Consider the following 18,937-nt stretch of genomic DNA (forward strand, 5'->3'; position numbering starts at 1 on the left):
AAGGGTGTCATGTATGGGTTTATCTGTATGAGACGACACGGACGTGAACTACTGCATCGAATTGAAACGATCAGAGAAAAAATTGTAATAAATATTTTGCATCAGTTTGCCAAACATGTCCAGCCTTTCGTTTTCTGCTGAAATAATGGAAAGTCACCCATCAATTAACAAAACAAACAATAAATTCAAGGGGTGCTCCAATTTCACCTATTCTTTATCACACCACACAACTTGCCAAGGTGATTGTAACCAATAAACAAAACCTCACCAGTCAACAAATGCCGTGCACACTTAGCAAGCAGATAACCTAATTTGATATGGTTTGTGAATCTGTCTTGGATCTCCCATCAAGTTTAAATAGGGAAAACATTTTAGAATTTGGAGATGGAAGGGTTGGGGGAGTTCATTTGTGAGAGCTGTAACATGGCATTTCATTCTGTTGGACTCCTTAATAAACACAAGGTTAAATTCTGCATTGGCACAGACTTAAAAGACCCAGTAGGTTTATTGAGAGGACGGGTTGGACGCACAAAAACGGTAAAGTCGTCCGGGAAGACGATGCATCCTACCAGGGCAAGGACACCTGATGTAATAATTGTAAGTAAGTCTTCATTTAGAACCGATCAAACAATGTTTTTAAAACAAATAGCGTATTACTAAAGAATAAAATATCTTTTGAATTAAAAATTATGGTTTTATATGTGTTGGGAATATTTAGGTAAGATTCAATGACTATTACATATCGAGGGTTGAGAACTAGAAGGGTGTATACAAATGAAAGCTTTTAATGCACTCTTTTTGCTTCCAAAGGAGTGAATAATTAATCAGTTTGAAGTTATAAAATATAATAAATTTAGTAACGAAGTCAGATAAAACCGTTTTTTTTTTTGCGCTCCTGTTAAGTTGGTAAAATGTCATGCCGCTCTGGTTCTCATCACTCAGTCTTGTCCTCTGTTAAAACCTGCCCATGCTTGCTTATCTTAATGACGCTAGATTACAAGGATTACACATTGCAGGATTGCTTCATTCATAGAAACCCTGAAAATATAAGGAAATTTAAACTTTTAGGCCAAAAATCATCACAAAAAGTAATACAGTCTTATGTATTTTTTTAATGAAAATTGGCACACTGTAACAAAATACTTTGCTGCCTTAACATTTTTTGTTAAATCAACTCAGATTTACAAGTCATGTCAACAGAGATGAGTTGTCACAACTTATAAAATATAGTTGAGAAAAGTCAACTTAATTTTATAAGTTATAACAACTCACCTTTAGTTATAACAACTCATCTCTTGTCAAGATAAATAATAGTAAGTTGAAATGACTAGTAATTTCCGAGTTGATTCAACAAAAAATTTTAAGGCAGCAAAGTATTTTTTTAAAGTGCACATGTTTTACTCACCCTCAAGCCATCCTAGTCTTATATGTTTTTCATTTTTCAGCCAAACACAGTCATAGTTTTATTAAGAGCTGGATTACGTAACCAGATTCCAAAAATTAAATACTTGTAGTTATGACATTACATTTTAAAATACTCGTAATCAGATAGTTACTATTATGTACAGTTACTATTTTATTGTTACAGATTACATTACACGGATTACGTTACATATTATATAGTATTTTTTCCTACCTTTCAAAAGTTTTCCATTTTTTCATAAGCTTACAAAAGCGTCTATAAGCCAACTGATCCACAAGGGTGGGCCTACGGTGTTTTATATTTGTACTCTGTTAATCTTCACATACTGTATATATGGCATTGTAAAGGTCAAAAGACTTAAGAGTAATAAATATTAGGGCTGTAAAATGATTATTTGCAATTAATCACATACAAAATAAATGTTTTTTTTCCAGAATTTATGTGTATGCACTGTGAGTAATAATTTTTTATATATAAATACACACACATTAATGTTTGTTTTTAAGAAACATTTACATGTTTATTTATCTAATGTTTGATATATTTGATATTATAAATATAAATATAAATACACACAGTACACACACACACACACACACACATATATTACGCAAATACAAACTTTTATTTTGTATGTGATTAATCACGGTTAATCTTTTGACAGCCCTAATAAATATATGAAGTTTTGATATATTCTTCAGTGTTTACATTAGATTTTATCTAAGAGTCATTCCCAAAAATTATGTTTTCTAACACAATATGCATACAACAGGGTTTCACTGTGGTAAAACCAGAATAATATTGTTATTGCTAATATGATACATTTTATTTATGGCTAATATGATGAATTATTTATGTTTTACATACAATGTAATTGCAAAAGCACTTACAAACATTGCATATATTTTTTTGCTCTTTGTTCTATGTCAAAATAGTACAAAATTATCCTTCTTAAATATATGTGACATCAAATAAACACTGGTCATATGTAATCTAAATTTAATTAAAAAAAAATGCTCAAAATGTGTAATCTGAGCGATAAGGTTACTGAATACACATTTTGCCATGTAGTTTGTAATCAGTAAGTAACTGATTACAATTTTCAAGTAATCTTCCCAGCTTGTAAATAAAATCCTGGCTCTTTACACTGGCATTAAATAGTGCCCCATCCAAAACTACATCCATCCATTTATTAAATGTCTTCAAAAGTGAAGCAATGGGTTTTTGTAAAGAACAGCTGACCTTTGACCCTATGTTACAAAACTCACAACTCATTGGTGCTTGGCCTATTGGTATCTAACCGAGACAATACTTCGGATCTCAGGACAACCTGTCCAACACCCCATCCTTTTATCATACTCCTTTCCCTAATTCACCCCTACATTCTTCTATACAATAAAATATCTCTACCACACTTGGTTGTGGCGTGCTTTTTGCTCGTAAAACCTCTGGCCAGGGGTTTCACAGTAAAAATGAAAGTTTGATGCCATCTCCAACCAAATGAGCTACAAAAGACTAATAACTGCTTGCTGCCTGTAAGTATAATGATAATTCCTGTAACTTCTTCCACTGGTCAGCTGAAGGAACAAAGTCACCCAGCGGATCAGAGAGCGAGTCAACCAGATAAACCACAGGACAGCTTGTCAAAGGACAACGCTTTAGGCAAACTCACAGAAGAGGTACAGGAACACATGCAGTAATAGCAAAGGTAGAAATGGACTTATCACTGTAAAAAAATGCAGCGTGAAGTTAAAACAATGTACTATTGTAAGTTTTGACCTGTGAATAGTTGACATAACTTATACAAACTAGTTAAATTGTTTAACTTCAATTTTTAAGTTAAAGTAGCATGAAAATATATGTCGATTTGACAAAAATACTGCAATTTCAAGAGTGTGATAGATAGGCTATGTCAGCCATTCCCAAACTGTGGTCCGCGGACCACTAGTGGTCCGTGAGGGTACTGCAGGTTGTCCGTGTAAAGGCAAAATAAAATATAAAAGAATATATTTTATTAAGAAAAATATATTTTTTTAAGAATATGTTTTAGGAATCTTTTGTACTGATGTGATGACCAGTTATAGTTTTAGTGCTAGTAAGCCTATATAGAAGTGTAGATAAATTCAGTACTTTGTGTAGACATATTTTATTATGAGGTGGTCCGCAAAAATTATTGATTACAAATAGTGGTCCACACACACAAAAAGTTTGAAAACCCCTGGGCTATGTGACCCTGTGTTATAAGTAGCACAGGTATATTTGTAGCAATTGCCAACAATACATTTTATGGGTCAAAATTATAGATTTTAATGCTAAAAACATTAGGATATTAGGTTTATTAAGATATTAAGATATAAAAGATCATGTTCCATGAAGATATTTTGAAAATGTCCTACTGAAAATATATAAAAAATGTATTTATCATTAGTAATATGGTTTGCTAAGGACTTCATTTGGACAACTTTACAGGTGATTTTCTCAATATTTATTTAGACTTTTTTGCACCCTCAGATTCAATCAGTTGTATGTCAGCCAAATATTGTCCTCAGAACAGACATGGAAGCTTATTTATTCAGTTTTCAGATGATGTATATACAAAAAATGGACCCTTGTGTGGTTTTTTGGTCCAGTGTCACAAATGATAACCTTTCCTTTCAGTTTCAAAAACTCAGGATGTCAATTGAAGAAAGCCTTCCTAGAAAACTAAAAGAGGTCAGTTTCACTTCATTCAACATATCAGTTATATACAGTTGTGCTCATATCTTTACTGGACATAATTCAGGACTTATGATTTCTTGGCCATTTTTAAGCGAATATGAATGATAACACAAAAACTTTTCTTTCTATTATGGTTAGTGTTTGGCTAAATACATTTATTATCATTCAACTGTGTTTACTCTTTTTTTAAAATCATAATGACAACAGAAACTACCCAAATGACCCTGATCAAAAGTTTACATACTCCAGTTTTTAAAGGCGGGGTGCATGATTTTTGAAAAACACTTTGGAAAAGGGAGTCGGGGCCGAGTACCAAAACACACTTGTAGCCAATCAGCAGTAAGGGGCGTGTCTACTAACTGACATAGTTGCCTGGGTTCCGTATGTGTGGGGCGGGACTTTCAATAGAAGGTCCAGAGTTTACTGGGGTAGGGGCGTGTTAGTTTAGGTGATTTCAAATGTCAACATTGGCTTTCAAAGATCATGCACCCTGCCTTTAATACTATGTATTGCACCCTTAAATAATAAATTACAACTTTAAGTCATTTGTGGTAGTTGTGGATGAGGCTCTTTATCTTCTCAAATGGTAAAGCTGTCCATTCTTCTTGAAAAAAAAGCCTCCAGTTCCTGTAAATTCTTGGTTTGTCTTGCATGAACTGCACATTTTAGATCTCCCCAGAGTGGCTTGATGTTATTGAGGTCAGGAGATGTTTTTGTGTTATCATTCATTTTATCTGAAAAATGGCCAAGAAAAAAAAATTCAGGGTATGTAAACATATGAGCTCAACTGTAAATCTGGGTATTTGGTATTATATAAATAATGTGTTTTTTGTGTGTTGGACATCGGGTCTCTGAGTAGCAGATTTTACTTCAGCAGAATGCAGATGAGCAAAGTGCCCTTCAGTTGTCTAAGCTTCATGAGAAGAGACTGGCAGAGATCAGGGAACATAACCACCAGCTAGAGAAAGAGAGAGAGGGTGAGTCCCAACAATTAATGTAAAGTGATTCTAAATATTCTAACAATACACAACAATAATCTTTAACCCTCAATTTTCAAAGGTAAGGGAAAAGGGAAAGTTGCTAAATCATTGCATTGCTAAGGTCATCTAAGTGCTTTAGTAAAAACTGCTAAATCCATAAAAGTAAATGCAATTTGTATGTGCCCAGAGATCGAGCAGCGGCTTGTAGAGCTGGCAGGACGGGACAGGACATTTCATCTGGAGGAGGCACTGCATGAGCTAAGATATCAAGAACAGAGGAATGAGGAGGTGCTACATCAGCTCAGCTCTCATATCCACTCAATAACGGCGTAAGAAAATTTGCCAAGAAGTGTTAATGCTTATTATATGAGTTATGCTAAGCTTGAAGTTATGCTTACTGTGTTGATTTTACAGGCCTAATCCAAATGAGGTCCCTTCAAATCCACCACCAGTGGGCATAAAGACGCAACATATCAACTTTAACCTGATCTCCTCTGTGGATGGTCCCCTGTCTGCCCAAATAAGGTTTGCTTGGTGGTGGTATTACCATTGGTTAAACTATGAAGTGAACAAATGATGTTTGTTTATCATTAGGTTGTTAATGGATTTTAAACAGTTAATACACTTAATAATGTGCATTGCAAACAGAGCTTTGCATCTTGGATACATGCAGTCTGGTGGTTCTGATCCAGAGGTTTTGGCCCATATGCATGACCTTCAAGCTGAAGCTCTGACATTGGAGCAGGCAAGACCTAAAGCTGATGGCAGGACAAAAGGAAGAAGTAAGAAGTCTCAGAAATCTATGAAAGTCATTTTCATATATTTGGATACAAAATATCTTTTGCAAACAACTGTTCCTTAAAGATAACTTTAATTTTTTCGTTGGATGTCACACAGATGATCCTAACAGTTGTGGTTAACAGTTCCAAAGGTCTCCAAACAGTTTTGTCACTATTCTAATTATAAACCTAACAAACTTCATTTCTGAAATGCTGTGCTAATGAATAGCCTTAAATCATAGATGGGGCAGTTGTAGCCTAGTGGTTATACAGTTGGGCTTGTAACCCGAGAGTTGCTGGTTCGATTCTCATGGTTTGCAGGTTGTGACTGAGGTATCCTTGAGCAAGATACCTTAACCCCACTTGCTCCCTGGGCACTGTAAGAAAAATGCTGCCCACCACTGCTCTGGGGGTTGTGGCTAGAAGGGATAAAGCTATGGCCATGAAATCTCGCCAGATGAATGCTGTTTTCTTCCTAATCCTGCCCCCAAACTTACCCTAAACCCAAAATTTCATGGTGTAGTTTCATGGTGTAGTTGTAGCCCATCTAGCAAGAACCTCTGTTTTCATCCTCATCCTACCCCCAAACCTAATCCAACATCTTGCGAAATTAGTGCTGTATCATGTGGCTTCACGGCTTACTGGGATGAGTTAAAAGCCTCCTGCTTTCTTTAAGTGTAGCTAAAGTATGCAAAGTCTTTCTGGGCCCGTTATACGTAATTTTATTTACTGCCCCCAGGGATGAAGTCTCCACGCAGGGTATTTGATCCCGATGTTCTTGCTGTTGAGCAGGAAAACCAGAGGCTTGAGGAGGAAATCTTCCGAATCCAGCTGGCCAGGGAAAGGCACAAAGGTAAGCATGGTATCTTACACTCATTACAAAATGAGTCTAAAAAGTTTGCATGGCCATGTACAGTAAATCTAGCATATAGTGTATACTATTTGGGCACGTTTAACCTACCTTTACTACATAATACAATTTTTATTCCAGCATACTATTACCAAGCAATTTAAAAGACGTCTAATAGCCATCCAAACACAGCCCAGATGTCTATGCCAAATGTGGGATGTCAGTGAAAATGTAATAGATGTCTAACAAAAGCCCAAAAATAAATAAATAAAACAAAACAGATTTTATTCACTGTTAACTTTGTTTACATGCTGCAATGTCACATCTCAAAAGTTATTTTGGAAAAAACGACATGTAGCCAAATTTACGTTTATTTTGGATTGAAGTGGGTTACTCATAGCCGGAATAAATCCGGTCTGTGGTTAACAGATGGTGAAATGATGGCTATTGATTGCTGGGAGGTATGAATTGTTGTACACCAAGACTTTTTTTTATTAACTCTCTACATGGTGTTTTTGGTAATTGTTCATTCAGGGTTCAAGGTTATCCAGAAGGACCCTGTTCATCACATGGCAAGTCTCCAAGCCGAGATCGCCTACCTAAGAGGAGAATTAGAGAAGGGGAGAGAGAGAAGACCACCTCCTACTCCACCCCCTTCACCAATTTTTCCCGGGTCCTCCACACACCCTGCCCTCTCACTGGTGAGTTAGACTAACATTTAAGAGACTTAAAAGATACTCCAGCAATCATTTAGGCGGGTTTCCTGTTGCCACATTGGCCTAACCTTCTGAAGAACTAATAAGCACTTTTTAATAGATATCTTTATCATATACGTAATATATAAAAAGTTATATGATGAGGAACTTGATTCTTCTGAGGGTTCCATCAGTGGAGTCCAATGGACCCCACATAGTGAAGAGTTTGAAACTAGATTTTTGAAAAATGTAAAAAAAAAATGAGTTATCTGGTTTTGGAACCAAACTCTTCACTTGTTACTTCTTAAACTGGCATTGGACCCTAATGTATTTTGGATTAAGATGATAATTGTACACTTTGCCTATACCAATATTCCAGAATCAGAGTTCACTGATGGGTCATCGTGTAGCTGATCCAATGGAAACCCTTGGTCCTGCTCCTTATGATCCTGTGTAAGACAAATTCTCTAATCTCACTCTTTAGATATATTTTTGTCTTTTATGAACCTTTAGGTTTCATACACTGCATTGAGATTAAAATCCATTTTTTTGCTACACTGGACAAAGTATTGGGATGCCCCTTCTAATAAACATGTTTATCTATTGAAGGATTTTCAATTAAAACAAATACTAATGCTATACAATAACATTTTAAAGAAGTTTATGTCCAACTTTGTGGCAACTGTGTAATGTTCCCTGTGTACAAGTCATGGATGGGTTTTGGAGACGAGTGTTTGGCTCAAAACCTGCAAATCATACCAAAGGTTTCCAGCTGGGTTCAGGTCTGGGTTTTAAGTTCTTCCACACTAGACTGTATCAATGTTGGATAAAAAAACCCAGCCCTAACTGTTGCTATAAAATTTGATGCACACAATTCTCTAGAATATAATTTAGCTGTAACATTACAAATATGCAAATATTATACAAAATCCACTTTTACAAGGTGTTTGGACATAAATGCATGTTGGCAGTGTGTGAATACAACAACCGGACAATGAAAAAATCCCCCCTCTCCTTTTTTTTTAATCCTCATTATCCAAAGCAGTCTCATTAGACATGCTGTTTTGATACTCTTGTTAATGTGACATCACACAAACAAAGCCCTGCCCACGTTCACTTACTGACTGGTTAATTTTACCCAAAAGCTTTTCTAAATATGTTTGTTATCACAATGCTAATGCAGCTAAAGATACTATTGTCTCAGACTGTATTCACAGGAATCAGATCTATTTTGAACCGAAAAAGGTATTTAAAGGTACACACACACACAAAAAAAGCTTTTTGCTCCCACCAAAATAAATAATCTGTAGGGTATTTTGAGCTACAACTTCAAAGACACATTTTAGGCACAGCTATTTACATCTTGTAAATATGGGCATCATATATGCCCTTTAAGATTTGTAGTCAAACCTGTTCATTAGAAAACAATGTCCCAATATATAGTGTATATTATCTAAATTGTGTGTTTTGTTACAGGGCTAGTTTTGTCATCTTCTATGACCTGGTGATTGGTATAGAAGCTACCCTGAGATCGGTGCGTTTGCTGGCAGGATTATATTGCAATGGACAGAAACTAGGACAGATCACACCCATGCCACCTGTGCAATGCCTGCCAGAAGAGCCACTGCGGTACCCATCCACCAAAAATCCTGAAAATTATGCCATATTGGCTATGAAGCAGCATGTACCAAGGTAGTTTGGCACGAACATTAAAGCATGGGATGTTTTAATAGTGTTTAGACTGATATTTGTACAACTATAAACTTGTGCTTTCTATAGAATACAACCATCTCCATATATCTCTTTGATCGTGGAGATCCAGGCTTCTGGAGGTCTAGATTTTCACAGTCATGAAACTGGGGGATTGGTGCCCCAAGGGTGGGCTACGCTTGAGCTTTTTGACCAGCACAACCAAATTCACAGTGGTCACTGGAGGCTTCCAATTCTCTCTCTCCCAGTGCGAGGATCTCTTAACCCAGATCAGCTGAATTCAGTGCCTCAGGTCAGTTCAGTGAATATTCAACGCTATCTCACGAGAATCCGTACATATTTGACAAGTTGGCTAATTCGTATTAATTCATATGACCACATTCGTAAGTTTTGGTACGATTTGCCTTCAAACCTGTGATGTTGGGGTTAGGTGTTCGGTTTCGTTGTTGCTTTTTTAATGAAAATCATACGATTTTGCATGATTAACTTCGTATAAATTGTTACGTATTATATACACTTAAATACACTTTAAGTACACTATTTTTTAAGTGTACTATTTTCACACACTAATTTTGTACTTAAACAAACAAAAACAAAAAATAGTACTTCTTAAGATAAGCAAGTGTACTCAGATGTACTATTTTGAGACACCAAAATTTTACCGTACAATACACAAAAAAATCTATTAAAGTATTACTGTAGTGTGAAGTACTACTACAAACAATAACAATGTACGACAAATGAACTTGCTGGTATTTAAGTAGGCCTATTTTTGTAGAACATTTTAAGTATACTTTATTTTTACCTGCTGTGACCCCTGGACCACCAAACCAGTCAAGGGAATTTTTTTTGAATTGGAGATCAAATAGGGTGTAAAAAAATCTAAATGTTGAGAAAATCGACTTTAAAGTTGTCCAAATAAAGTCCTTAGCAATACTTATTATTAATGATAAATAGATTTTTATATATTTTCAGTAGAAAATTTACAAATTATCCTTAATATCCTAATGATTTTTGGCGTAAAAAAAACTTAATTCCCATACAAAGTATTTTTGGCTATTGCTACAGATATACTCGTGCAACTTATGACTGGTTTTGTGGTCCAGGGTCACATATCTTCATCTAAATTCTGTCTCTACTAGGTCAAACCTCTAATAAGATTTTTCACTATTAAATCATACAATATGCTTAAAATGTTTCTTTCCTTAGATGGGTAACATGCAACTTTGTGTTCGGATAGTAAATGCTTGTGATGAAGATGCACAGTCCCTGGTAAAGATTGACCCCAAACATATCAGCCAATATAACTACCCACCAAAGGTATGCAACCACTTAGTTTTATCTAAATACATTTCCAAAGAAAAACGTATATATTCAACAAAGCCTGTGTTTGATGAGACTACTGCCTCCAAATTGTCATTTTCAGGGGGTCTCAAACACATCTACAGTCCTGGAGACCCATGATCTATATCACAACTTGCAACCCTCATCCAATCCAGTACCTTCATCACTGCCACTGATCGATCAGGTGGACCAACATACATTGGAGTTCTGTTAGAGCCTGGAATAATATGATCCAGTTTTTAAAATTGTAAAAAACATTTATGCTAATTTAGTATGGATGTGGTTTCTGATAGCTTTGTTCTTCGAAGTTAATCGCTTTCCATTTTGTGTGCTCTCCGTTTCTATTATTTTAATGACTTTTAATCTTATTGCATCCATGCACAATCAACATTAAGCACACACATCGTTTCGATCTGTGTGCTTAATGTGCTTTAATACAAATAAGTACAGCCAAATAAAGCCTCACAAGAGCCCAATTTCTACTTTTAATCTACCATTTAAGTGCTTTCATTACTGTAAAAGCAATTTTCGGTCATTCAAGACAACGTGGCATACAATTGAAAACCACTGGAGTTCACGTATGCAAATCCTTTATTGATAGAGAACTACAATTATACAAAATTGGACAGACAAAGAAAACGGTTTTATTTACAAAACAAAGACAAAACACTGCTCATGGAGAATGAGTGAGGCAGGCATGCTTTGCTGGTTGAAGAGTAAGTGGCAGGAAGGAGAAGCCCATCATGCTGAGGTTTCCACAGAGGAAGAATTGGTTGGCTGAAAGAGAAAACGAAACATTAAAATGCTTACCAAGTACACACTGGGCTTTGCAAATGCATGTAATAGTCTAACAGTATACCATGATACAAGCCATACAGTTGAATCATGAGTAAAAGTAGTGCAATAATGCAGTTTAAATTGCACAGTGGCCAAACCTTCAGTAACAAATCGGTTAACTCGCTTTTCCATAAAATATTGGAGAGGGAATCATCCACAATGTAGACTAATGCAATCAAGGGATTCTTTCAGAAGACCAAGCAGTTAATTTATAATAATAATAACAGCGAGCAGACAGAAACTCTACAGTCTGTCAACCTGGGATAACAATGTCACCTAAAAATGAGTTTGTACAGTTGCGTGCGTTACATCATGGTCCAGTCCTCCACAAATGAGGTAGAAACAATATGGACAGACGGTCAAGCACATTTCATTTGCGATCACCATCAAACAGTGCAAGTTGCTCTCAGAACCGATATTTAACTTGATAATAAAGATCTATGAATCAATTTGTATGAAACACTGTGTTGCATGAGAAATTTGACAGAACATGTTCATAGGAAAATATGCTCAAAGCATGGATTTTAGAAATGCCTGTTAAAAATCATATGGCACAAGCCTCTTAGTTGGTTTTGAACAACTTAATATATTTTGGCAACAGGGTCTCAACGTCCATTTATAGAAATCCTTGGTGTACACGCCATCCTGAAGCCCTGAGGACCCTCTTCTGTTCCTACTAGGAGGAAACAATAAGCCTAGCAACTCGCCTCCTGTTCCATTTTCTCCTCGACTCCATTGCCGTTGTGGGCGGAGTCGTCGCTGCCATTAACTGAGGTCTCCTGTTTAGTCTTTTTAGCATCACTGTCCTTTTTTGGACTCTCCTCGTCTGGTTTCCTCTGTGCAGGAACAAGAACACGTACTTTAACACCTATTCTATGCAACTAAAGCACTTGGCCACTTCAACACCATGCCACGTCACACTGATGATGCCAACCACCACAGAAGCACCAAGCAACACTAAATCTCCTAGAGTTTAAAAACTCAGCGTATGAACTAATATAGCAAAGCAGATGTTGCTTTAGGGATGGGGTCTGAGATTGCGCTTTAAACATACAGACAGTACATGCTAGTTTAAAGTCTGAGAGTAATTTAAATTTTATATTTCAGTGGATGCATACTAACCTTCTTGCGTACGAGGTGAGAAATATCTGATGCAGACTTGGATGAAGATGCACCATCAGCTGGCCTCACAACAATCTGAAACAAAACCAGAGGCGTTAAACAGATAAAGAGCACAATTGTTGGAATTTGGTTGAGCTGCACAAAGCACCATAAACAAACCTGACTAGCTGTAGACGAAGATGGACCACCATTTTCAGCAGGGAATGCAGATGAAGTGGAGGCTCCTCCCTGTAACAAAACATTATACTGCAGTGTCATTTTCCACCTTTTATGTATTAAAGAACCACAAGACCACTGGGCTTAATTTGGTCGTTCTGAAGACGTGTAATTTTGTTTTACAAAAGAAGTCCTTGGGGGACCCCAATTGAAATGGAAATGCAGAAAACCTTTGTTTATGTAAAAAAATAAAGCATCCAGAATGAATGAAATTTCCACACAGAAAAGGCAGCCTGGTACTAAAGCACAAATGGAGAAGTAAAGGCACTGCACACGTAATGCCAAAATCACCTCATGTCTGCATTTTAAGTTAAAGCAACACTAAAGAGTTATTGCGCTTTGCTCCCCCTACAGGTTATACGCGTAATTGTTCATTAGCACTGTCGTAAATACTGCAGCATCGCTGGCTCTGATTGGATTGTAGGTCTAAAGCAAGTTTTTGTAGTTTTCACTCGAACTACAGGACCACTACCCGACGGTTGGAAACTTCTTTAGTGCGGTTTTGGCCGATAGAGGGCTGCAAAGCGAAGGTGAAAGTGCCATTCACCCTGTTTCGAGTGGATGAACGACTGAAACTTTTTTGAAAACGTTATTTTAAGGTAAAAAAAAACTCTTTGGTGTTGCTTTAAATATTGGACTATGGTGATTTTGTCAGATGATGTTGCGTTTATTAATCCAAGATTTTAGCAGCAGTTAAAGTAGCTGGTTGGATTAAACACTGTGTTTGGGTCATGTTTAGTCACCGTTTTATACTTGTGTGAAATGTGAAAAAAGCGTTCAGTTGTGTGAAACTACAATATAAGGTGACGGTCATATCACAGTAGAAAAACTGATTTTCAAGTGCCAACACTTAGACCAAATGCACGTTGTGATGACGTCACAAATATGCTTATTAGTGTGACGTCATCAGCGACAGCCGCTTAATTCTGTGGGAAACACTGCTTATTTATGGCATACAGAAAAGTGAGCCAAAAATATCAGGTTTTGCCAAATGATCATCAAGTACCACTATAAAACAGTGTAAATAACAAATTTCCTTAAGTTATGTAAAAGAGAGCGAAGCAACTCACAAGTGTCTGATGTATTTCTGCAGAGGCTGTCGCAGCCGTCCTCTGGCACTCCTTAGCATCTTCTATTTTCTCTTTAATTTCTGGCAGTAACTGTTTCAACTCTTCCAGCTCATTCTTTTCTTCCTGTGCTGCCTCTGCACCCTCCGCCTTGTCTATCGCCTCCTGAAGAATAGCTGGGAAATAACATGACAATCATGAGTGGGGAGAAGAATGGCACAAACCCATTAGACATCAAATAATAACAGCAGATCCACCTACAGAAGCTATAGATAAAATGGGTTTAAGCATGCTAGGAGAGTTAAGTGATTTCTTACAGAGACGGCTCTCGATGACTTTGATGGAGTTGTTGAAGTGCTCGATGGCTTTGCTGTACTGGGTTGTGTAGTTGTAAGTTGTGCCCAACTGGTAGTGAGTCTCAGCCAAAAGACGGCTATGAGAGGGAAGGTGTTTTAACTGCAAGGCCAAGCATTCGTGAAAATCTTCCAGAGACTGGCTGTAGTTACCTAGAGATGATAAACAGAGTCTTAAGATGAACACTGGAATATTGTATAGGAATTTATATATGGCACTTTATAGCTGCTCACAAATGGTTCTTGAAGCACATTTTTTCCTAGCCACTTACCAGATTCAGCACCAACTTCTCCAAGTTTCAGGTAGATCTGTGCTGCCATTAGCTGATCTTCTTTGCTTTCTTTTCTACAAATAAAAGATTTTTTAAAGAGAACTGCCAACCAAAAAGCAAGCATTTGAGGTACAGAGATGGTTAATACCTTTTATAAATGACCTTCGCAACCTCCAACATCTCCCAAGCCAACTGCAAGTTTCCAACTTCATCCTCTTCACTTTCCTAACATGTAAAATACAGTTAACAGAACAAAAATAGGAACAGAGCTTAAACCTAATAAAAAAAAAAGTTACCCACCTTATCCTTTGCATCATCCCCCTCTTCCTCATCATCGTCGTCATCTTCCTCATCATCTAAAAGTAAATGTTAACTTCATTAACAGGCAAGTTATCAAATGTGAAAACCACCACCACGATACCCTTTGTGTTGTTGCGCCTCAAAATAAGTGCTTTGTTGATGCACATTCCGGCATATAGAAATGTATTCACCAGGTGAAAGTTATAAACGTTAAAACAATTTTAAAACCACAAGACCCTGGTGCTCCCAGATCATTCAGTGTCATCACTGACTACCTCCAGCGGCATGCTCCATAGGTTCATCATTCCCATCTGGATTCTCAGTGGTCTCTTCCTCTTTTTCAGTCTTTTCTGAAACTTCATTTGACCCAGCAGCATCTTTCTTCTCCGAAGGTCCAGTTACACCATTGGACTTCTTGGCTTGACTTTCAGCAGGATTTTGCTCTGCTGCATCATCTTTCTTCTGTGCCTTAACATCCCCCACCTCTTCGTCCTGCTTCAGTTCATCTTCCTTTTGTTTATCTTCTGTTGGTTTCTTCGCTTCATCCTCTACTGGCTTCTCACCTTCCTTCTGATCCTCGACATGCTGCTTTTTCATCTCACCCTCCTTTTCCTCTTTCTGCTCACCCTCCTCTTTCTCTTGCTTTTTCTGCTCAACCTCCTCTTCCACTTGCTTTTTCTGCTCAACATCCTCCGGCTTCTGTTCACTTTCTCCCATCTCTTCACCTTTATTGTCTTCCGACATGGCATCATAAACCTGAGCCCGAAGCTCATCTCTGGTTTTCTCTGAATTGTAATGCAAAAGGTTCAGAACAGCAAAACAGTTCAGAGTTCCTAACTGGATCAAAGTGTCTATGATGTTTAAGACCCCTCCATGATGGCTTATTGTGTAGTCAATTCATTAGATTTAATGAAGTGACATTTTTCTGATATAATGCTAATGTACAAGAAAAAACCATGAACAATTTTTGCCAATAAGGACTTAAATTTCAATACAAACCATCCAGGTTGTCTGCACTCTCAATCTTGGAATCATTCTGTTTGTCTCCCTCTTCAGAGGATTCCTCTGGGACTCCCTCTAAAGCATTGCCAAGCACTGTATTCTCCATCCTAATAAAAAATCAGATTTGCATAAAGTCATTGTTATGAATCACAGAAATTTAAGCAGCAACATTTCAAAGCAGAATTCCCATAAATCCCAATACCTAGCAAGTTCCAGAAGGGCCTTCCCACACAAGAAAAAAGCTTCTCCACATTCATCAGCAGTGTCTCCATACTTCTCAGCTCTTGAGAGGGAAAAGATTTTAGTAGACATGGATTTAATCAAAATATTAGCATCAGTTAACACACACAATGAACCACTAAATGTGGTTTGTAAAACCCCATGTCCAACTGCAGGTTTCCAAAAACAAACATTTTACTGAAAAAAAGTGCTAATAACCATTTAAACTGTTAAAATGTAGCAAGTGTGGCTTCTATGGAAGTCAAAAATGGGAAAATGGACAGGAATTCCCCCTTAAGTAATATATGGAGGTGTGTCTTTACAATGGTATAATGTTGTTGCACACTAGCTGACAAATAGTACAAGGAAGTTTTAAACAAATTTATGTCATTTACATGAACACATGCAAAGATAGACATTGACATGATTGTGTGTGCAGGATTGAAGAAATGATCTGTGCATGTTAAGTTAGAATGCAGGTACATGCAGTGGCGTGGCTTCAATGGCCCTTCAGTAAATAGTGCGCGGTATGCATTCGACTGAGGAATGTGCAGGGTAGAAATTCAACTGTATTTGCATCAATCTTGTCGTTTTTAAGGGGACACTTCACGAGACTACAAGACGTAAAATAAATCGTTGGTGTCCCCAGAGTATGTATGTCAAGTTCTAGTGCAAAGCAAGTTTAATTTAATGCAATTTAAATGCAAATTAGCTGATCTCTGCACTAAATGCCAGTGTCATGGTTGGATAGTCCAGGTTGAGGGGTGGTATTATCACCTTCTGACATCACAAGGGGAACTAAATTTCAATTACCTATTTTTTCAGATGCACGTTACTGGGTAGATCTTTTTCACATTTTAAGGTTGACAGAAACACTGGGGACCCACTTATAGCACTTAAACATGGAAAGTGTCAGATTATCATGATACATCCCTTTACACTAAATTATTCTGAATGATTTTTAAACTACGTTTAAGTTCCGTTATATGAAACTCTGCAATTTTTCTCAAATTCCCAGTTTATTCCAAAAAGTTTCCATTAATTCCCAAATATTCCCATGGAAAGTCTCCAGCTTTAAAAATTCCCAATATTTTCCAACCCCACTACTTACAGCATGGCACAGGCCTCCTGGAACACACTGACTGCAGACACAACATCACCCATCACCAAGTGCCGGTTGCCTGTACCAATCAGCTTCTTTGCTTCCTCAGTTACATCAATGGAGCTGAAATGAAAATAAATATCATCAAAAGCATAATCTTGACCAGATAAAAAGTTAAAAATGCGAACTCTTAAATACCTGTCTGCAGCGGCACTTGATGAGCAAGGTTTTTCCTCCATGCTGTAAAACAAGGGTCAACAACAAATCAGTAACGTGAAGACGAAGAACGCTAAAACTTTTAGTTGGTTTCAAAAGTGCGCGTGCGTAGGACCAAACTAAAGCAGATATTGCGCATGACACATACACCCACGTGGAAATAATGCCTTTTCAACAACAAAATACAACATTAAGTTTGGGATATTACAGTTAGTATCACTTGGGTTTCTAACAACATCTTTTTCAACTTTAGAGACAGCGCAAAAGCAACGCAGCGCCAAGCTCAGCGACATTCCGTTCACGTCACCAAAGCGGGAATCTCATTATTTGAGTTATAAAAACTAAATGTTCATATGAAGCATTCCCTTACAAAATAAAGTCGCGAAACTTAACAGAACACCGAGAATGAACGGGGATGACATCGCGTGGCGTACTGGCGCGAGAGTGAAACAAAGCTAAACGCAAGAGCGAGGCTTTTCCTCACAAGCACGCTACTGCAGCTTTGATATCAAAAAATAAGCAGTCAACCCTTTTACTTTAAGTTCCTGCAACTTATTAGTTTAGTTGCAGAGTTTGCAAGCGCGTTTTACTTAAAACTGTAACGTTATTTTACCTTTCGGTGGTTGAAGCAGCTGCCGTTTCCTCTGGCATTTTGGTTAGGGTAAACAATGTAATGGACTGTTGGATGATGTGTGTCTGAAGCTACACGTAAAAGATGGCAGATTTGTGAAGCTATTCCTAAACAGGTCTTTGGTTGGCGCCTTTAAATACGGATATAAGCTGTACTTCCGCTGAACTACGACCCTGTCAGAAAAACGCGGGAGAATACATTTAAAGGGCCAGTAACCATATCATACGCGAACGATACAGTGTGTTTTTAAGAGTTTAACATCTTTTCTTAAATTGCAGTGTGATATTATTTACAAACATTTTATTTACAATATTTGTAACATTATTATATTCTAATTTTAAGCTAGACATATTTTAAAGATGCAGTCTGTAACTTTTACCTCTTCATTGCTATCATTTGAAACAAAATTATTTGCATTATTTTCTGTAACGTTACTCTGCTTTACGCGTGTTGACAATTAGAAATTATTATACCACGAAGTTGTTGAATGTTTTATTCTGACTGATTGAAAAATATTCCACGGGTATGCATTATTTTCCGATAAACGCACACCTAACCTGTTAAATGCCTTAAAATAACCATCAGAGCAATGTCTGTGGTAACCGTGGTATAAGTGGAATAATTGACTCCAGTCCTTTGAATTATTTGAAAGTAATGCACACCAGTGGTGTAATGGCACTCCAAGAAGGGTGTGCGTGATTTTCGAATAATTCAAAGTTGTCAATTATTCCTTATGAATTGGAGTAAGGTTTAAAAAAAATGTATATGCTTGCTCAATAACTGATTGTTTATTTATAAAAAATAACAAAACAGCTTTATTTGTTTTAAGATTTATTGTTCATTTGTGACATCTAAAATCATCAGAATTTAATTTCTTCAGATAATACAGGCAAATGGTGTATTTGGCAATTTGTAATTTCTGTGTACTCATAGTCAAAACATCTTTTAGTATTCTTCATATAAAAAAAATTCATCCCACAAGAGAATAAAAGTTGATAAAACCTTTTTGGCACATCTCATAAATTAAAAGGGGACATATCATGAAGATCTGATTTTCCATGCTATAATTGGGTCCCCAGTGCTTCTATCAACCTAGAAAAT

The 18,937-nt window shown here is 36.9% G+C and overlaps 2 protein-coding genes across 3 annotated transcripts; one reads left to right on the plus strand and one right to left on the minus strand.

Annotated features, from left to right (window-relative positions):
• The first annotated feature begins 93 nt into the window (after positions 1-93).
• Positions 94-10,869, plus strand: ccdc17 (coiled-coil domain containing 17). Its single transcript, XM_065298121.2, has 14 exons — positions 94-597; positions 3,001-3,102; positions 4,082-4,135; positions 5,001-5,118; positions 5,309-5,450; positions 5,536-5,646; positions 5,770-5,903; positions 6,640-6,762; positions 7,285-7,455; positions 7,856-7,898; positions 8,922-9,137; positions 9,225-9,447; positions 10,365-10,475; positions 10,582-10,869. The coding sequence occupies exons 1-14, from the start codon at positions 385-387 to the stop codon at positions 10,711-10,713; spliced, it is 1,893 nt and encodes a 630-aa protein (XP_065154193.1). The 5' UTR covers positions 94-384; the 3' UTR covers positions 10,714-10,869.
• A 203-nt stretch (positions 10,870-11,072) lies between these two features.
• nasp (nuclear autoantigenic sperm protein (histone-binding)) lies at positions 11,073-17,983 on the minus strand. 2 transcript variants are annotated; one of them, XM_065265007.2, is made up of 15 exons: positions 17,819-17,982; positions 17,188-17,229; positions 16,999-17,112; positions 15,871-15,951; positions 15,666-15,775; positions 14,942-15,451; positions 14,667-14,722; positions 14,515-14,591; positions 14,367-14,440; positions 14,059-14,247; positions 13,745-13,917; positions 12,618-12,686; positions 12,459-12,533; positions 12,044-12,172; positions 11,073-11,276 (listed from the first exon to the last, which is right to left on the minus strand). In XM_065265007.2, the coding sequence occupies exons 1-15, from the start codon at positions 17,854-17,856 to the stop codon at positions 11,241-11,243; spliced, it is 1,773 nt and encodes a 590-aa protein (XP_065121079.2). In that variant the 5' UTR covers positions 17,857-17,982; the 3' UTR covers positions 11,073-11,240. The 2 variants fall into 2 exon arrangements, with proteins under 2 accessions (XP_065121079.2, XP_065121080.2); XM_065265008.2 differs by lacking the exon at positions 12,044-12,172 and having other exon boundaries at positions 17,819-17,983.
• Between the last annotated feature and the right edge of the window lie 954 nt (positions 17,984-18,937).

Source organism: Paramisgurnus dabryanus, chromosome 7, assembly GCF_030506205.2.
Source record: "Paramisgurnus dabryanus chromosome 7, PD_genome_1.1, whole genome shotgun sequence".
NCBI lineage: Eukaryota > Metazoa > Chordata > Actinopteri > Cypriniformes > Cobitidae > Paramisgurnus > Paramisgurnus dabryanus.